General features: G+C 45.2%; 1 protein-coding gene across 2 annotated transcripts in view; it reads left to right on the forward strand.

Annotated features, from left to right (window-relative positions):
- LOC133111540 (SH3 and multiple ankyrin repeat domains protein 2-like) overlaps positions 1 to 21057 on the forward strand; it is a 122893-nt gene that overhangs the window by 94757 nt on the left and 7079 nt on the right. Inside the window, exons 22-25 of one of the 2 annotated variants that reach the window (XM_061221980.1) lie at positions 1795 to 1831; positions 2209 to 2333; positions 5338 to 5452; positions 8153 to 10538. In XM_061221980.1, coding sequence (XP_061077964.1) covers positions 1795 to 1831; positions 2209 to 2333; positions 5338 to 5452; positions 8153 to 10538 — 2663 coding nt within the window. The remainder of the gene's footprint in view (positions 1 to 1794; positions 1832 to 2208; positions 2334 to 5337; positions 5453 to 8152; positions 10539 to 21057) is intronic. The other variant, XM_061221981.1, reaches the window with a different exon arrangement.

The raw sequence follows: 21057 nt of genomic DNA on the forward strand, positions 1-21057 counted from the left end.
ACATTCCAGCAGGAAAGCAGAGCCCGATGCCAGCTTTCCCTCAGAGTGGCGCTCGATCTCAGAGACGGAGGAGTGGCATGGAGCACAGGAGCCATCTTGAAGTAGCATGCTGAAATATGTCAAGGGCAGGACTTTGACTGATTAATCAGGGAATGCTGATTTTCGGACTCTCGGGGCTCCTGGACTCGGCACAACATGGCAGTAACCCAAACGCAAGTGTCATTGCTAGTTTCAGAGAGGCGTCCAGCGCCTTGACTGTTAAAACAACAAATGACCATGCACCGATTTGGGTGTGTTGGTCTTTAAATGAGGTGTGGTCATGTTAATTCGGCGTATTCCTATTTTGATGCAGCTGAATGCATTTGTGTTTAGAAACCTGGTCTTAAGTCATGTCGCGGTTTTATTGCAATTTTAAATGTGTAATACTAGTAGCCTATAGGCTACTGCACAACCGTACAAACTCCTGTCTGTTACACACGCTGGGACAAATACATGTATAGAAATATCAAGATTACAATGTCAAATATTACAATAGTTTTTTACAATCACTTTGGTGCTAATCTCACATGTCTGTGCTCAATTTTCAAAACCTTAGACACAACATTCAAAACGTTAAGCACTTGTAACACAGCCTGTTCGCCTGTTCAAAAACATGCATTGTGCATTCATATATTTGAAGAAATCTAGCGCTTCCAAACTCATTGGTTCAAGTAACTCATTTATCATGGAATACTATAGGAACATTTATTTAGATCACCCACACTCAAGATACCTATAGTGTCACTGTTTAGTTGTTTTTACAATACAATACAAGTGATTTGGTTTAGCGAACACATTATTTTTGATTTCTATATATTGTATCCAAGCAATTGAAAAAAGTGCATTTTGATTGTTTGTTTGTTTTGTAAAATGACCTCAAAGTTCTGAAATTAGTGTCAAAGTGATTGTAAAAAAAGCTGTATTATTTCAGAATGGATGGTCATGATATTGATCCAAATTAGAGAATCGCAGTAATGAGTGTAATAATGTTGGGACAGTGGCCCTCCGAAAGACTTGTGAAATGACTCGTCTGATGACACTTATGAATACACACACTGTAGCCTAATAGAGAGGAGTTATTTGTAGGCTACTGAAAATGTTATCCCTATTCTTAGTTAGTCTCCCCCCCCCCCCCCCCAAATGACAGTGTCCAATTTCCTTACTTTAACCTACATGTATTAAATCCCTGGGGATTTCATCGGTTTCATGTGTATGCAAGTGTGTGTGTGAGTGTGTGTGTGCACGTGTGTGTGTGCACGTGTGAGTGCGTGTTTGCGTGTATGCTTCTGAGTGTGTGTGTGCACGTGTGTGTGTACGCATGTGTGAGTGTGTGTGCGCACGTGTGTGAGGATGATTTTGTGCACACGTGTGTGTGCCTGTGTATTTGTGTGTGTGTGTGTGTTTGCACGCATGTATGTGTGTGTGTGTGCATTTTTGTGTCTGTTAGAGTATCAGGGTTTGAGTACTTTCACTTTTGGTGTTACCTGGTGTTACTTTGTATGTCTGTGTTACAAAAAGGAAGAGCCATTTTCCAAATGAACATTTCACGTTTTATAAACCTGTCTCCTTCATCACCTACAAAGTCCTTCCTGCTCAGGTGAGGTCGATAAGTTTGCTTGCTTTAGGATGGTGCAGCTGTAGGTTAGTGTGAGGTCCTTTGTGGAGGCTGACCTGCCTCCCCACAGCCTGCCAGCCCGGCTCTGAACCTCCTTCTCTCCCGTCTTTTGTGTAGATGCTCAGCCTTCACATATTGAGGGTCTGAAGAAGAGGATTGTTTTTCAAGTCACACTAAGTAATCACTCAACCAATGCATGGTAGCTTTTTCCAAGCCAAACCACTCGCATGTCACGCTGCCACTAAGAGTAGACCTAAGAGCGTCACCCTAAGAGCGTCACCCTAAAAGCCTCACCCTAAAAGCCTCACCCTAAGAGCCTCACCCTAAAAGCCTCACCTGAAGAGCCTATAGCCTCAGCAGTGTGACCTAAAGAACCATCAGCTTGCACGGCTTTGACCTAAAAAACTAAAAAAAACGCTTTTTTTCCTTTTTCCTTTATTTATGTTTGGTTTTGATTCATCTGCATTTGAGTGATTGGCTCAATGGCTCATTGAGAGTGTTCACAGGCCGCTGTACTGTAATCAACCAGCCAATGGGGGGGCGGTGTTTTCCAGATAAGGTGGATGAGGCCACGCCTTCCCAGAAGCCCCCGCGGGACAGCGTGACGGCGGACATGAGGGTGGCCACCATCAAGCCTCGGCCCTCCAGCAGGTGCCTGGGCACGTCCACGGAGACAAACGTATGACGTGCCCTTTCCCGTCTTTCCCGTCCTGTTTGTGGAGGGCTCAGAGGGAGCTGGGGGCCGGAAGTATTTTCTGAAGGGGATTCCGGCTCTCCGCTATGTTTACATTTACATTTTCATTTTAGCAATTTGGCTGAAACTCTCATCCAGAGCGAAATGGCCTAGAGTTGTAGATCACAAACAGCCAAACAGTACTGATTAATGGGAGTGCGATGCTCTGGCCATTAACAGCATAGAATATAGGGCACATCGAGGGGAATAATATGGAAGAGGGGAATTGGAATGATGTTGCAGAAGTGGGGGGGGGGGGATTTCCTCAGAGGACATGTTTTCAGGTTAGACCAGTCAGGTGCAGTCAAGGGCAAACCTTAAAACAGTAAGGGGCAAACCTCACTTCTGCAGTGACAAAGCATCTGCATTATGCTGCAGCTATACAAAAAACACCCTCAGTATCATTTACAGTGCAGGTTTTGGGAGATCCGTGGCGGATGTAGGAGAGAGTGCAGGGCTTACTCAGGGTTTACTCAGAAATACGACACGTTATGCACCCGGAGAGCCTCATTTATCAAACGTGAGCCGAACAAAATTCCCCGTAAATCAATCAGAAATGCATTTGCACAAATAATGTGGGATTTATCAAAGTTTTCGGATGTCAGTTTATTCATAGGAGCCAAACAAACTTCAGGAGAGGTCTCAGCTGTTCGTATTGTGCACGGAAAGCGTGTTTTGTTCCTAGAATTAATATTTTATTTTGATTTAGAGTGGCTAAATTATTTGAATATGCCAAATGTATATTCCAATTATTCATATCATATAAAAACACGACAGGATTCAACATTCATTTTGGTAATCCTGATGAATTAATGCTTAAATCGAGTTGAATATATATTTCATGAAACATGTATTTATTTGGTGGCGGCACGGATGGTGCAGTGGGTAGCACTGCCGCCTCACAGCAAGGAGGTCGTGGGCTCGAATCCCCGTCGACCGGGGCCTCTCTGTGCAGAGTTTGCATGTTCTCCCCGTGTCTGCGTGGGTTTCCTCCGGGTACTCCGGTTTCCTCCCATAGTCCAAAGACATGCAGGTTAGGCTGATTGGAGAGTCTAAATTGCCCGTAGGTATGAGTGTATGAGTGTGTGAGTGACTGGTGTGTGTGCCCTGCGATGGACTGGCGACCTGTCCAGGGTGTATTCCTGCCTTTCGCCCAATGTATGCTGGGATAGGCTCCAGCCCCCCTGCAACCCTGTTCAGGATAAGCGGGTTAAGATAATGGATGGATGGATGGATGTATTTATTTGAGTCAGTTCCTACTGCCCAGACACCCTTCTCCTTCTCAGTTTGTGCTACACACTGGAGCCAGAACTCAGATGAGTGCTTTCCGTCCTCAGCTTCTTGCGGACTGGCACAGGGCTGTGAAAATATATCCCTCCTTGATAATCTCAGACAGTAACGTCTCTCCTATAATTGTATAAATTTGCCTCCAGTTTTATGTCAAACATATTTTTTTACCTAAGACAGAGATTACAGAAACAGCCATATCTCTGATGCGTGAGGCCAATGCAGCAGGTTGTACACCGCTCCACATTTGACACTTTTTATTCTAGTCCTATGTGGCGCATACATAGTTTATGTAGCCTATATTAACAAATTTAGACTAATTACCAATGTTTAGATGTTAGTTTGGATTAAAAGTAGGAAGCCTGCACACTGTTATGCTCCTTACACAACTTGACAATGTTTTGATACCAATGGATTGTTGTCAGGTTTGGCATATAGCTTTCTGTTTCTCCACCAGGACAATCAGCCTTGTCCGTATTTGAACAGATTGAACAGCGAACAACAACGGCGAGATCAAGTTCAAGTTTATTATGAGAAAACATCATGGCATAGAGTGTTAAGTCATAAATATGTTTTAATAAAACATATACAATATGTTTAATTTTCATGTTCAAAAAGATGTGTGCTACAGTTAGAAAGTAGCTGTAGCACACACAGTGATATAATGTTGTTGTTGTTGTTTTTTTCAATCAGATCATGTGTAGGCGACACAGTATTTAAAAACAAAGTTTTTTCATCTTTTCTCTGCCATCTCTGTAAATTGCCTGAAATTAATTTTGTGGTCCTTATAAGGTATTTTGGGGGCGTCAATTTATGCTAATTATACATTTTTTGCGTTCGTTTTTTGTTTACGATTGATTGGTATTTATCAACTTACACACGTGGATATGAAAAAAAGCTGTGTCTACTCCTGTTTCATAAATCTGGCCCAAATGTTTAGTTCATTTCCGATCACACATACATTTGCACACGGACTTCCGAAAATATTGATAAATGAGGCCCACAAACAGGACTGCAGAAAAACGAATTGACAACTGGCCTACATTATTATTCATGCATTCATTCATTCATTAACCTAACCCGCTTATCCTGAACAGGATCGCTGGGGGGCTGGAGCCTATCCCAGCATACACTGGGTGAAAGGCAGGAATACACCCTGGACAGGTCGCTAGTCCATCGCAGGGCACACACACCATTCACTCTCACACTCATACCTACGGGCAATTTAGACTCTCCAATCAGCCTAACCTGCATGTCTTTGGACTGTGAGAGGAAACCGGAGTACCCGGAGGAAACCCACGCAAACACGGGGAGAACATGCAAACTCCCCACATAGAGGCCCTGGCCGACTGGGATTCGAACCCAGGACCTCCTTGCTGTGAGGCGGCAGTGCTACCCACTGCACCATCCGTGCCGCCTCCTACATTATTATAATATATGATTTATAAAATGTTTTAACAGCAGTAATACATATTCATTAGATCCAGATATTTCTCTCATGCAGGATTGTAGTCCACAGAAATGATGGATAATAAATGGTTCACAGTAAGGACTGGTAAAAAAGCCACAGCAGTGTGTGACAGTTCCCTGTTCTTGTGAAATCATTCAGGCAGTGCTGTTGTATCGTTAGTTCTGAATCCCCTCCTCCCCTCTCTTTCTGCAGTCCCTGTATGAGCGCCAGGGCGTTGCCGTGGTAACTCCCACAGTGCCAGGGACCCCCGCCGGGGGCTCCTATCTGGGCGTGCCAAAGGGGACCATGAGGAGGCAGAAGTCAATCGGTAACTAGGGCAATGCACTCTCCACACCCCCACTGTGAGACCTGGCCCCCTTCACAATCAGGCATTCCTGCCATCGTGCACCACAGCCCATGATGTCTGTATTACAGACATACCTCCAGCCAGTGTTGTGCTTTCCCATCATGCACACAGCCCATGATGTCTGCAGTACAGACATTCTTTCCAGAAAGAGAGCACTGGTGAGCTCAGTGATCACAAAGGGACTGGTTGGCTGAAGAAGTTGGCTCTGTAGTTGATAACCAAATAATTATGTCCATAATGAAGAAAAGACCTGTCCCACAGGTCAGAAACACTGTTCAGGAGGCAACTGTGGTATGACCACTGTCTGCAAAAGACTTCACAAGCAGAACTACAGAGGCTGCACTGAAAGATGAAAACCACTAGTTAGTCACAAAAACAGGGTGGCCAGGTTACAGTTTGCTCAGAAGTACTAAAAGGAGTCTGCCGATTTCTGGAAAAAAGTCTGATGGACACATGAGACCAAGATTCCTTAACAACAATTTTTCAGTGCATGGGTGTATACTGTATCATATTGAGACAATGAAAGGTTCTTCTGATTGTTATAATACAGTCCTCTCCAAAAGTATTGGAACACTAAGGCCAATTCATTTTTTATTTTTTTTGCAATACATTTGGGGATGAAGATGAGACAAGAGTTCAGAATTTCAGCTTTTATTTCCTGGTATTTACACCTAAAACAAACAAAGGAAAACAAAAAGAAAGGAATTGACCTTGTTCTTCCAATACATTTGGAGGGGACTGTATATTATATTTCATAGATTTAAATACACGTTCTAATATAATAACAAAAAATATCAGTTGAGTAACAAGCTGTTATTTGACGCACAGTACCGTATTTTCCGGACGATAAGGCGCACCGGACTATAAGGCGCACCGTCAAGGAATGGCCTATTTTAGAATTTTTTCCATATATAAGACGCACCGGACTATAAGGCGCACACATTATAAGGCGCTAAGTCAACAAAACAGTCAGATACCGTAACTCAGTCAGTCAAACTTTATTAATACAATACAAACCAGCAGTGCAAAAACTCAACGTTGTTCAAACGTTAATGTGCATACTATTCACTTGTTCTCCCAAACGTGGAGGTAAACTTTTCCCTAAATCAGTAAACTCGTAAAAGAAAGGCATTCACAACTCACACGCAATTTACGTTGCTTTGCTTTGCCTTACGTATAACACGTACTGTACTGGAAGCAGGTCAAAGTCAAATATAAAAACCTATTGCAAACAGGTATTGCAGTTCAGCTTATTCACCAAGGTGGAGACTACAAGTTAGTGTTACACCTCACATGACATTTGGGAACGCTATTAAAATATTTGATTAAGCCTATACGTAGCTAAATAATCTACCGCCATTGTGAAACCCTCTTGCAAGTTATGTGAAATTTACCTGTACTTTGCCTTTTGCATTTTATGTAGGCAATGAACTATTAAGTCTGCATAAACTGTGAACTTGCTTTGTGAAACCTTAAATCCTGACTTCATCCCAAAACGGCGACAAATTAATCTGGTTAACCGAGTTAGCCACATACATGAAACGGGGTTAGCAAACAACGGCACTGGTGTATAGGCGAGTGACAATGGAGTGCAGGCGTCCTAGGTTGTCTATGTCTGCTAGGACTCTAAACTGCTAAGTGTGCAGTGGTGCGAGTCAAGAGGATGCAGGTTCAAATTAATACAATTTATTCAACATTGTGCAGAGCAGAAATATAATTACGTGGAAAGGTGCAATATGAATAGCTATACGCGAATGGTGTGCAAGAGGTCGTATTATCGAGTCTCCTCGAACCATTCCATGTTTCCCTCTATATACCCAGGGTTTACACGAAAGCACCAAGAAGGACCGCCTCGAAAGTCATTGATGTTCATGTCCTGTGCTAGCGCTGCTGCCTTCATTCGAACAGTGACTGTAGAGACGCTTCTACTTGCTGCTCTCTGTTCAACAACCCACTGTTCGAGTTGGTCCTCCAACTGTGGCCATCTCGCTTTGTGCCCTCGCAAACTCTTTTTAGTCTTCTTTACTTGGCGCAGGTCTTCTTCTTGCTTCCTCCATTTCCGTACCATTGATTCATTAATGTTGAATTCTCTCGCTGCTGCTCTATTCCCATGTTCTACTGCGTGACTGATAGCCTTGAATTTGAACTCTGCGTCGTAAGCGTGTCTCTTCAAAGGTGCCATTTTGGGGTATTTATTTACAAGTGGTGTATGACTGGGGGTAGGTAAGCACAGTACCTACCGGTATTTGGCGACCCCCCTGACTACCGTAATGCTGCAAACGGTGCGCATTTGTAGTTTACCAGCCGTACTGAAACATTTTGACAGAGCGCCGTGTACAACCACTATGGATCAACCAATTAACAATTTGATCCATATATAAGGCGCACCGGACTATAAGGCGCACTGTCGGTTTTTGAGAAAATTAAAGGTTTTTAAGTGCGCCTTATAGTCCGGAAAATACGGTATATTGAAATTTGTATTGGTAAATATATTTGTGCTTACGTATGGTATAGACATATTACTTTTATTATTGTTTATTTAATCATTATTCAGCTTTCAGTCTTTCCATTTCACTCATGCTAACAGGACCAAGAGGGCACTGTAGTTTCACCACTGGTTTGAATATTTTGAAGCAAGTGACCGATATCTATCTTTCTCAGGAATAACTGAAGAAGAAAAGCAGTTCCTGACCCCTCCACTGCTGAAGTTCACCAGGAGCCTCTCTGTGCCCGACACGTCTGACGGCATCCCACCTCCTCCTGGCACCTGCCCTCCGGCCCCCCCTGCGACCGGAGGGGGCAACGCCACCATCCGGCCCAGCTTCACCCCTAACTCCACAGCTAAGGGCACTGGCCCCCTGCCCCGGGGCGACCCCAGTATGGGTACCATGCGGAGGGACAAGGGCATGTACTACCGCCAGAGCTCCGAGCACTTTGAGTCCGTGGACCCTCACAAAGCCAACGCCTTCCGCGGCCGCAGGGCCCACGTGCCTGACAACCCCTACTCGGAGGTGCAGAAGGCGGGCGGCAGGGCACTGTACGTGCCCGCCAAGCCGGCCAGGAGGAAGGGCATGCTGGTGAAGCAGCCCAACGTGGAGGACAGCCCGGAGAAGACCTGCTCCATCCCCATCCCCACCATCATCGTCAAGGAGCCCTCCACCAGCAGCAGCGGGAAGAGCAGTCAGGGCAGCAGCATGGAGATCGAGAGCTCCATCTCAGACCACCCGGGCCAGCTGCGGCCCGACGGCACCCACAGCAACCCCTTCACCGCCGCCATCGCAGGGGCCGTGCGAGACCGGGAGAAGCGGCTGGAGGCTCGCCGCAACTCCCAGGCCTTCATCTCCACCGACCTGGGAGACGAGGACGTGGGGCTCCTGCCCGCCCCCGTCCCCCGTCTCCGCCACTCCAAATCCATCGACGAGGGCATGTTCGGGAACGATGAGCGTCTGCGCAAGCTCATGGCCCCGCCGTCCTCGCTCGTGGCCATACCCCAGGGAGAGGCCAGTGGCAATGTGACAGACTTCAGCTCACCCGAGCCTACGCTGGTGAGAGAGCCACTGAGCACCCGCACTGGCAACAGCCCCCACCTGGACAGCCCCATCAGCCTGCCTGTGACCATGGATGACGTCTACAGCAGCCCCAATGGGGGTGCCTTTATGCACCCGGCGACAGGGAAAGCGCTAGAGTCCAGCTCCCCGCTGGCCCTGGCTCTGGCGGCCAGAGACCGCACCGTGAAGGAGCAGCAGCCCCCCCCCCCACAGCAGCCCAAGAATGATGCCACCAAGCCTGATCTCAACAAGCCCCTGTTCATCGACACCAAGCTGCGCCCGAACACAGCCACCGCCAGGGGCCGGCTCGGCAGGGGGGGGCTGCGGAGACAGATGACGGAGGCCAAGTATGAGACGAATCTGGCAAAGGATGAATCCAAGAAGGCGGGGGACAAGAAGAACATGTTGATCGACATTGTGGACACGTCGCTGCACAAGTCAGCCGGTCTGCTCATGGTGCACACGGTTAGCGGGACCAAGCGCGAGGAGAACAGCCCATTGGAGGGGGAGAGAGAGAAGGCCATCGCCAAGGGCCCAGACAGCACCCTGTCCGAACTGCGGGACTCCAACCAGCCAGCCACCTCTGCCAACAAACCTCAGACCGCGAACTCACACGATCCCTCTGTCGCTGCCTCGCACGGCAAGGCCTTTATCTCTGTCAGCTCGGTGGACGAGCCCTTCCAAAAGCTGCCCTTCCGCATCCCCCCACCGCCACTGGCCTCTGTCGACATCGATGAGGATTTTGTGTTCACCGAGCCTCTGCCACCCCCACTGGAGTTCGCCAACAGCTTCGACATCCCAGAGGACCAAGCCGCAGCCTTCCTCGAGCTGCTCAAGCAGCAGAAAAACGCTACGGGGGCCTCCACCCTGGCACCCTACCACCACCCTCACCAGGGACTGGTGGCTATGGATGTGCGGAAGCCGCCAGCGGGTCTGTCAAACTGCGTGCCCCCCGAGAGCTTTGAGCCTATCAATGATTCAGGCATCGAGGAGGCAGACAGCCGGAGCAGCGGTGACCCCCACCTGGAGACGACCAGCACCGTCTCCACTGTGTCCAGCATCTCCACCCTGTCCTCGGAAGGTGGCGAGAGCCTGGACACATGCACTGTCTATGCCGACGGGCTGGCGTTTCTCACTGACCGACCCCCGGTCCCACCCAAGCCAAAAATAAAGCCTGTCATCAACAAAAGCAATGCACTTTACAAGGACGCTCTGATTGAGGAGGCCCTGGAAACCTTCGGGTTGCCTCCTGCCCCCGCCCTCCCGCTTACCCCAGGTGGCGGTGCCCCCCCTTTGGACCCTCCCAAAACACCCACACAAAGGACCTCAAAGCTCTGGGGTGACCCTCCGGAGCCTAAGAGCCCACCTCTGCCCAACCCAAAAACCAACATCATGAGTGAACTCAACTCCATCCTGCTGCAGATGAACAGGGAAAGAGCACCCAAGTCTGGGGAGGCGCTGGACTCTCCCACTGGACCCAGGGTCAACCCTGGAGCAAGGTATTCCCCTCTCCTTCCCCCTTTTCACTCAGTTTTCTTCACTAAATTCCACATGCTCTTTCACTCCTCCTTGTTTTCAGTCCAAGCAGATTTGGGTTTTGGTTGGCCCTTAACAAGAATGTTTTTTGTGTAAAAATGAAGGGATGGCCATGACCCTAAACTACTGCAGGGATTATGATAGAGTATGCCAGCGGCCCAATCTGAGTCCATGCGGTACTTCAGTCCTGATCTCTCCCCACAATAAACATTCCCTGAATTAGTTTTCTCAACAAATTCTGTTTGACCATTAAGTGGATCTGAGGTATAGCAGGGCTGGAAAAGGCAGAATTTGATGGCCACGGTGGCCCTGTATCAGTGCCGGCTGCTGGCCATCATTTTTGGTAAAGCAAACTGACCATCGCCCCTGGTGAAAATCGAACCCCTGTCACTGCCATGCTTTACCTGTTGACCTAGGTGGTTTTGAGGTGATCACACAGCCATTGACCACATATTGACCACATCACACAGCCAGCTATAGGCAGCCCGTTTTAATTGACAACAAGTTTTAACTGACAATCTATCACTATGGTCATGCCATTTAAATTGAACTGCCTTCTCTTAAATGATTGACAGAAAACAGAATACAATGACCAGTAGTCATGTACTCATCTCATTTATGACCTTCATTATGCTGGTTGGGGTTGCGTTATTGTATGTGTTATTGTAAAATATTTTGAAAAAGTGAGCGAAATAAGGAGTAATGGAAAGGTTCTGGAGGCTGTTCCACAAAGCAGGGTATACCTCTAGCCCACGTCCCAAACTCAGACTCCACTTGCATTTTTTTTGTTTTGTTTTTTTATCCTGCTCTTATATAACACAAAAAAACGGATGCTGAATTATTCACAGCTCACATGTATTTTACATTCAGAGGACCATCCACGGTTCCTGGGTAAAAACATGCAGCTCACTTGTAGCTCTGTCCACCTTTGTGCTGATTCATAGGGTGAAATAAGCAGAGCTGTCTATCAGTCTCATAATATTTTCAGAGATTAACTGTAGATTCTGGAACAAAGCAGGTAGAGCTTTCAGTCACTGACCAGGTGACCCAGAGTGGGCGGTCCTCATTTTGATGGTTTTTTCCTATCAGTGTCAAAGACTTTACTACCCAAAGCAGTCTTTTTTTGTGGTTCACAAATGAAAGTGCATGTTGCCCAGGAATTAAACAGTTGCCAAAGTAGCAACCTATTAATGTGAGCAGCATTGAACAGGGTGAATAATGTCAGTCCATGGGTGGCCCCCCACCACCCAGTCCTGTCACCTGCCCATCAGGGTCCCTTTACTGTGGATTATTGTCGCGTGGTTGGTTGTGTGCTTCTGTGTGTTGTGATTGGTTGTGTACTTGAGTGTGTTGTGATTAGTTGTGCACATGAGTGTGTTGTGATTGGTTGTATGCTTGTGTGTTGTGATTGTTTGTGTGCTTGTGTGTTGTGATTGGTTGTGTGCTTGTATGTTGTGATTGGTTGTGCACTTCTGTGTGTTGTGATTGGTTGTGTGCTTGTGTGTGTTGTGATTGGTTGTGTGCTTGTGTGTGTTGTGATTGGATGTGTGCTTGCATTTGTTGTGATTGGTTGTGTACTTGTGTGTTGTGCTTGTGTGTGTTATGATTGGTTGTATGCTTGTGTGTTGTGACTGGCTGTGTGCATGTGTGTGTTGTGATTGGTTTTGTGCTTGTGCCTTATGATTGGTTGTGTTTGATTGTGTTTGCTTATTTGGCATCCTCATGTAGAATACACAAGCAGTGGTTAAAGTCCAAACTCTCCCAGCATATTAGTGTCTATTGCAGCGTGCAATTGCTGCCACATGGCTATTTTGATATTTGCTTTAATGAGCTGTTGTACAGGGTGGCACAGATGGTGCAGTGGTTAGCACTGCCGCCTCACAGCAAGGAGGTCCTGGATTCGAATCCCGGTCGGCCGGGGCCTCTCTGTGCGGACTTTGCATGTTCTCCCCGTGTTTGTGCAGGTTTCCTCCGTGTACTCCGGTTTCCTCCCACAGTCCAAAGACATGCAGGTTAGGCTGATTGGAGAGTCTAAATTGCCCATAGGTGTGGGTGGGTGTGTGTGTGTGTGTGTGTGGGTGGTGCGTGTGGGTGGTGTGTGTGGGTGGTGCGTGTGCCCTGTGATGGACTGGCGACCTGTCCAGGGTGTATTTCCTGCCTTTCGCCCGGTGTGTGCTGGGATGGGCTCTGGCCCCCCTGCGGCCCTGTTCAAGATAAGCGGGTTAGGATAATGAATTAATGAATGAATGAGCTGTTGTACAGGTCTACCTAATAAAGTGGTCACTGAATGTATAGCCACACTGCTGCCCAACTAAGTTACCGGGTTTCTTGTAGCTGGGTGAGTAACAATTTCAGTGGAAGGATTACTGAGGTATGAATGACAAACCATAATGTCAGGGACATTAATTACCCAATAGCCGATGATGTGAAAAGCAAATATATTGATCAATTATTTATGTGATGACTCATCATTGACTGTTTAAACTGTTTGAACTGGAAGATAGAAGCTAAAGGGCAAGCCTGCAGACAGCTCTGTTGCTAATTACATCACACATTTCTGCTACATTGTTTTTGCATGAATCTTGGCTTTTTATTTTGGAAGATAATTCTTGAGCCTGAGAGTTTTGAAATCTGCTCGTCTTAATTTGAGCTTTGGGCTGAGCTTTACTGTCTGCTTTAGTGTTTTTTCCCGTGGGTATGTGTGTCCTCTGTTCTTCATTGCTGCTGCCTTTTCTCATCCCATTCTGTCGCTCCTTGCTTTGCTCTGGCGACGGTGGTGGCTGAAGAGGGTCGTGTTGAGGAGAGAGAGCGTAAGTTTGCGGCACCAGGTTTGTACTCGCTGTCCATTCGCCCCTTCTCCTGGGCGTGTCCTCTCCACTCACTTCATCCCATTACCTCTGCTCATTACCTCCGCTCAGTACCTCTGCTCACCTCCTGCCCGCTCCCAAAATGCACAGCCATGGGTGCAAGTGAATGTTCAGCAGGAATGGTTTCAGTGACCAGTCAGTGCACACCCCCCCCACCACGGTTCTGTGTCTGATCTCCACTATTGTGCACCCTAGCACTACCCCCCCCCCCCCCTTTCCCACTGCAGAGCCCCATGGCCCCCGTGCCAACCCCCCCACCCCCCGCCTCCCACCGAGCAGCAGGACCCAGCTGACCTGTGGGGCAGAGCAACAGTGCTGGGCGAGGGGTTTGTGTCTGTCTGTCTGTCTGTCCGTCCGTCTGTCTGTTTGCCTGTTTGCTTTCTGGTTGTCTGCCTTTTTGTTTCCTGCCTGCCTGTCTGTCTATCGGTCTATTTGTTGGTTGGGGAAGGTATAGGAATACAGTGGACTGGTGTGTTTATTTATGGTTTGGGCAGGTATAGGCATACAGTTGATTAGTGTGTGTATCTATGGTTTGGGACGGTATACACCTATGGTGAATCGGTGTGTGTATTTAGGGTTTGGGAAGGTATATGCATACAGTTGATTAGTGTGTATATCTATAGTTTGGGACGGTATACACCTATGGTGAATCGGTGTGTGTATTTATGGTTTGTGACAGTATAGGTTTATAGTGGATTAGTGTATGTATTTATGGGTTGGGAAGGTATAGGCATACAGTGAATCTGTGTGTGTAGTCCTGCTTTGGGCAGGTATAGGCATACAGTTGATTAGTGTGTGTATCTATGGTTTGGGACGGTATACACCTATGGTGAATCGGTGTGTGTATTTAGGGTTTGGGAAGGTATATGCATACAGTTGATTAGTGTGTATATCTATAGTTTGGGACGGTATACACCTATGGTGAATCGGTGTGTGTATTTATGGTTTGTGACAGTATGGGTTTATAGTGGATTAGTGTATGTATTTATGGGTTGGGAAGGTATAGGCATACAGTGAATCTGTGTGTGTAGTCCTGCTTTGGGCAGGTATAGGCATACCTATGGTTTGGGACGGTATGCACCTATGGTGAATCGGTGTGTGTATTTAGGGTTTGGGAAGGTATAGGCATACAGTGGACTGGTGTGTGCATTCATGGTTTTGGCCACAAATTGCAGTCTAATTTTAACACCACAGGGTTGCAGTGATTACCCACCATGGATGTTTTGTACTGAATAAACATAAGTGCTCTCTATTGACATAGCGTCTCTTATACTAGCCTGCACGCCACAAAATAACCCAAAAATGTATCTTTTTCAAATTCAGTTAAACCATGTCAGTATTTGTACAGTTGTGGTGTGTTATATTGTTTTTGATTAGCTGAAATAGAAGACGGTAACCTCTGCAGTCTGAAAACCATGGATGGTCAGGAAGTAATTCCACTGCCTAATTAATAATTTATAATCAACTTAATTTATGAATAAATGTTCAGTAAAAAATTAAAATGAATAATTAAATCATGAAATTAATATTTTAAAGAATTTATGAACACAGAATTAGAAGTAGGCCTATGTATGATTTGTCATTCCACAGTTCAACATGAAATTGTTTTAGATTATAACCTGAAAATTCCTTTGTTATTTGAATCTTAAATGAAAGGTAATCTATTTCTTCAGTGGGCCAACCCAGTTAGGCAGCACTGTGGCTGTATGTTGTACAGTCCTGTCATATGACCTAAGTCAGGTCCACCCTGAAGACTACATTACTCATGAGGCAGCAGGTCCATCAGCATCACTGACCACACAAAACGACAAACTCTCACACTCACTTCCTGAGACATTACATTGCATTACATTATAGTCATTTAGCAGACACTCTTATCCAGGGCAACATACAATAAAGTGCAAATCAGAACCAGGGAGAAGTGTGTTGAAGGTCCTAGAGTGATCACATAGATAAAACTTGAACCCTTGAATAATAAATCAACTTTCCAAGTAACATACCTCAGTTGGCAGCTAGAATACCCTGAATGCTTCAATAATTATACGTAACTGCAATTATAATCTATAACATACACATACCTAACATGGCTAATTATAGCAGTGAGGTAGGGAGGGAAAGGTGAGTTTTCAGTCTGCACTTGAAAGTTGTCAAAGTTCTTCTGACGTCCACAGGAAGGTCATTCCAACACTGTGGGGCCAGAACACAGACATGACCAAGAAGTGCAGGTGTGATGAGGGGGAGGCACCAAGCGTCCAGAAGTAGTGGAACGGAGTGTACGGCAGGTGTACTAGCATTTGGTGGTATGCTGGGTCATAACAGGCAGCCAGTGGAGATCGGTGAGCATGGGCCTGATGTGAACGTGTCTGGGGACATTGAATACTGGACGAGCTGTGGCGTTCTGGATGAATTGTAGTGGTCTGACGACAGATTCCGGAAGGCCAGAGCCAGCAGAGAGGTGCAGTAGTCCAGGCAGGACAGGACCATTGCTTGAACAAGGAGCTGAGTTGAGTAGGTGGTGAGGAAGGGACAGGCCTGTTGTCCATTCTATCACCATTCTGAGGTTCCTTGTAATGGGTTGAGCTTTAGATGGTGGATGTCTCTCAGTCAGTCGGAGGTATAGGCGTAACAGTGATATGACATACCATGAGCAGAGATAACAGGCCCAAGGGATCTGGTGTCGATGGAGAAGAGGAGGGGACCGATGACTGAGCCCTGGGGAACTCCTGTAACAAGGGGATGAGGGATTTATACTTTACCAGCCCAGGTAACCTAGGAGAAGCGACTAGAGAGATAGGACTCAATCCAGTCTAGGGATGTGCCACAGATCCCTGTAGCTGCCAGGGAGGATAGGAGGATGGAGTGGTTGACCGTGTCAAAGGTCGCAGAGAGATCTACAAGACTCAGGACATGGGAGAGGGAGGATGTTAGTGCAGTCAGTAGAGATTCATTGATGGAGATGAATGCGGCTCCCTCGAGTGGCTAGGTCTGAAGCCGGACTGGTGGGGGTCCAGCAGGTTATTCTGTGAAAAAAGGAAGGGAGTTGGTTAGAGGCAGCTCGTTCAAGTGATTTGGATAGTAAAGGAAGGAGGTGTACCTAACGGTAGTTCTGTATGCAGGAGGGGTCCAGAGTGGAAGTTCACAAGGAAGGTGAAAAATGGGAGGATGTCAGGCGGAGGGGTGCTGGTGGTGGTGCTGCGGATGTCTGCATTCTTCTCATGGAAGAACACTGCGAAGTCATCTGCAGTATGGAAGGACTGAGGTGGTGGGGGAGGTGAGCTCAGGAGAGAAGAAAAACTAGAGAACAGTTGACAAGGGTTAGAAGTGGACTTATGAATTTTGGTTTGATAGTCATTTACCTTGCTGGTAATGGCAGAAGAGAACGCTGCCAGGAGAGACTGGTAGGAAGATGAAAACACCAGTCTTGTGTCTATACCTGACAGACAGAAGTCCCAAACAAGTGTGGTTTATAGCCACAGTTTATAGTACAATAGGTAATTTCGGACTTCTAATGGTCAAGAGAGGAATTGCAGCAAACAACACTCTCAAACCACAACACTGTTTATATCACCCCTTTTCTGTGAACGCGCTGATGTTGAAATGCCATTGGCTGTGGCAATTAGAACCAATTTTCAACCAATGAGCTTGAATTATTGTACAGCTATACAAAGTTTTGGTTCTGTGCCGCCCCTTCAACTGCATATTTTAAAACCCAAATTTAAGGACTATAAACACAGGCAGAGGGTGAGTCAACATGTCAGTGAGCCTTTTTTCAATGATAGGAAGGGATTTACAATGGTCTTGTAACAATGTTTTAACACAAAAATCTTACCTATTGTACCTTTAAGTCAAACAAAAGTTCAGAATTTCAACTTTAATTTCTTGGTATTTACCATTTTGTTTAGATGTGCTAAACTACTTAGAACATTAGCACCTTTGCTCTCAGACCACCCAATTTTTTTTGGTGAGCAAAAGTATTGGGACAGAGTATTTAAGTAAATGTAAGCAAAAATACTTAATATTTGGTAGCATATCCCTTGCTTGCAATAACTGCATCAAGCCTGCGACCCATTGACATCACCAAACTGTTGCATTCTTCTTTTGTGAGGCTTTTACTGCAGCCTCTTTCAGTTGTTGTTTGGGGGGGGGGGGGGGGTGAGCCCACTCCAGAAGGAGCCATGCAACCCGAAGCCATGACAGTGGCTCCACAGTGCTTTACAGATGACCTCATGTGTTTTGGATTATCTGCAGATCCCTTCTTTCTTTTCTACACTTTGGCCTTTCCATCACTTTGGTGGAGGTTAATCGTGGTCTCATCAGTCCATAAAACGTTGTTCCAGAACTTTTGTGGCTCATCTCGGTACTTCCTCGCAAATTGTAATCTCACCTTCCAATTCTTACTACTGATGAGTGGTTTGCATCTTGTGGTTTAGCACGTATAGCATCTATATTGCTGCTCTCTAAGTCTTCTTCGAACTGTTGATTGAGACACCTGCCCTGTAGAGATTGTCTGTGATGTCATTGACTGATGTTTTGGAGTTTTTCTTCACAGTGTTTCTGTCATCAACTGCTGTTGTTTTCCTTGGTCGACCTCAATGCTTGTGCAATTAATTTCTCCTCTTTTCTAAGCTTCGACATGGCTTGCTTTTCTCCCAAACACGGCTCGCTGGCCTTCATGTTGGTTTATCTTTTTAAACACAAATGTAGTCTTCACAGGCAAAACCCAAGGCTAAAACCAAGAGTAGACACTATTTATTGTTTACTCAATCAATCTAACAGGACACATATGGGCAATAGGAAACACCTGTCAGTCACATGTTCCAATAGTTTTGCTCACCTAAAAATTGGGTGGTCTGATACAGTAGGTCATATGTTCTAAGTAGTGTAACACATCTAGATAAAAATACCAGGACATAAAAGCTGAAATTCGGATCTGTCATCCCATGTACATCTTTTGACCTCAAACTCAGTTGTCTTCAGTATATAGCAAAAACAAAGGAATTTACCTTGCTGTTCTAATACTTTTTGAGGGGACTGTAAATGTTAGAAATCACAATAATAGTTTGATTTATTATTTTTTCTTACTTAATTACATATTAACTTGATAATGTGCTTATTTCTCTACAAGTGTATTTAATTGAGCTAATTTAGCGTGTTTCTCATATTTTTCATTTATTCTCCATTTGACCACAGAGTAGCACTCCTTACCGATGAAGCCAGAGTTAGCCAGATGGTGAGGCTTCTGGAGCTTTAAGTATTCATTTCCTCTTTAAATATTAAATCAGTAATACTAAATTAACTGGTGCCTTCCATGTTAATCCAGGAAATCTGTAAATAATGCCATCTATATATAAGTAATGAAATGAACAAATTAAATGAGTAACACAATGTAATTATACACTCACCGAGCACTTTATTAGGAACTTTTTTACTTTATTACACCTATACATTTGATTATCTAATCAGCCAATTGTGTGGGAGCAGTGCAGTGCATACAGTCATTTAGATACGGGTCAGAAGCTTCAGTTAATGTTCACATCAACCATCAGAATGGGGAAAAAATATGATCTAAGTGACTTTAACCGTGGAACGATTGTTGGTGGTGGACAGGGTGGATTGAGTATCTCAGAAACTGCTTAATCACCTGTAATTTTCACAGTCTCTAGAGTTTCTGTGGGCAAAAACACGCTGTTAATGAGAGGTCAGAGGACAATGGCCAGACCAGTATGATCACACATTACAACAGTGCTATGCAGAAGAACATCTGTGAACACACAACGCATGAAATCTCAAAGGCGATAGGCAGTAGCAGAAGACTAAAATATAAGTCCACAGGCTACAGTTGCAGGAAAAAAAATAAGTCTAATAAATACATAATAATACCAATAAGTCAAAAAATAGGTGTAATAAATACCTGATTAAGCGCTCACTGTGTAGTAGAAAATGAATCGATTTAAATCAATATAATTACAATGTGTTTTATGGGTTCTATGTTCTAGTTGGGCTGAATGTCCATTTTCCTCATTATGTAGTCTCATGTTCTTGTGTTCTAGATGGACTTAGTGGATTGTTCTCATAATGCATAAAGCACATAGTGAGGATATAATACAGTGCTGTGAAAAACATGTATCTCCTTATTTCAATTATTGCATATTTGTCTCACTGACTGGTTTCAGCTCTTCAGACAAATAGAGTAAACACAAAACATTTTTTTCATTATTTCATTTATTTAAACACCCATATCACCTCATGTGAAAAATTAATTTCCCCCTTAAACTTGCCAAAATTAATATGCCAATCTGTGTTTGTAAATATAAAAACATGTAACACTCAAGCTGATTAACTATTATTTTTCATTAATTAAAATAAGGACAATTGTTTGTTGAATCAATGTCAGATAAAACCCCTAATTGTGCAGAGTCCTATTTCTAAAGGTCACAGAACTCCATTCTGGACTGCCAGGAAAGGCTTGCTTACACTGTGACATTTTGTGTACTTCAACATTTAATATTCATTCATCTTCCAGAGACACTAATATGGCAGATCCAGATGCCCATTCAGAAAGTTTTCTTCATATGTTGGGTTGCATTATTGGGATGATCAGTGGCAGAGAAACTGAAAGCGATGGAGTTTGGATCACAGTGGAAAGACCATCATTTTGCCAACACTGCCCTCTTGTGGCTTGTTTCTATTTATATATAATTTATTTTTCTTTTTTTGGTTTGCATTTTTTATGATTAACTAAATACCCTTATAAATTCCATAGTTATGCTTGTTGCATGCTTTTAACCTTACAAATGCGCTTTCCCTCAGTTTATTTATATTTATATGTGTTATTTATGTTCACTAGAAACTGCAGTGAAAGGTGCATATTCAGGTAGTGGATTCTAGGTGTGGCTACGTGCAGCACGTCTTCCTGTCTTGCGCTGCATTGGTGTTTTGCTAGCTTCACCAAGCCGGTAGTGCACACCCTATCTGTACTCATAATACGCTGGAGCATATAGGTTGTTTGAGTGATGCATTTAACACCACTATCAAGTGGAATATCCAGCTCAGAACACTGTGCGGATTATTGCGGCTACACCGGGGATCGAACCACCGACCTTGCGTGTCCCAGTCATGTACCTTAACCACTACGCTACAGGCCGGTGCACCATTAGAGGGAGGGAGGCGAATAGATCATGACCCACCTCATACGTTTTTCAGCTGGGCCGGGGCGTCCAAAGTCAGCCAGGCTCTGATGCCTCCTGGTGACAAGAGAATGCATGGCAGCCCTGAGAATGTGTCACTCCCAAGCCTTCCTGGCAGCGAGTGAATGACTCTCTGGACAGCTGGGGTGCACTGTACAGGGGCATACATGCAGTGCATCCATACAGTGGCTTCAGAAAGTATTTACTTCACTTTTTGCACACTTTACTGAGTTGGTTTAACTCTTTATCTTAAATGGATACTATTTTACATTATACTAGGAGTGTTGCCACCTCTTGGGTTAGAGGTGTCTCCCTTGCTGATATAAGCACAGTCAGGCATCATTCCATACTTTGCCTGGGTACTATTGGGTTACTTTGCCCCTCCAATGAGATGGGCTTGACCAGAGTTCCCCAAATTCCCCTTGAGT

Source organism: Conger conger, chromosome 15 (genome assembly GCF_963514075.1).
Source record: "Conger conger chromosome 15, fConCon1.1, whole genome shotgun sequence".
Classification (NCBI taxonomy): domain Eukaryota; kingdom Metazoa; phylum Chordata; class Actinopteri; order Anguilliformes; family Congridae; genus Conger; species Conger conger.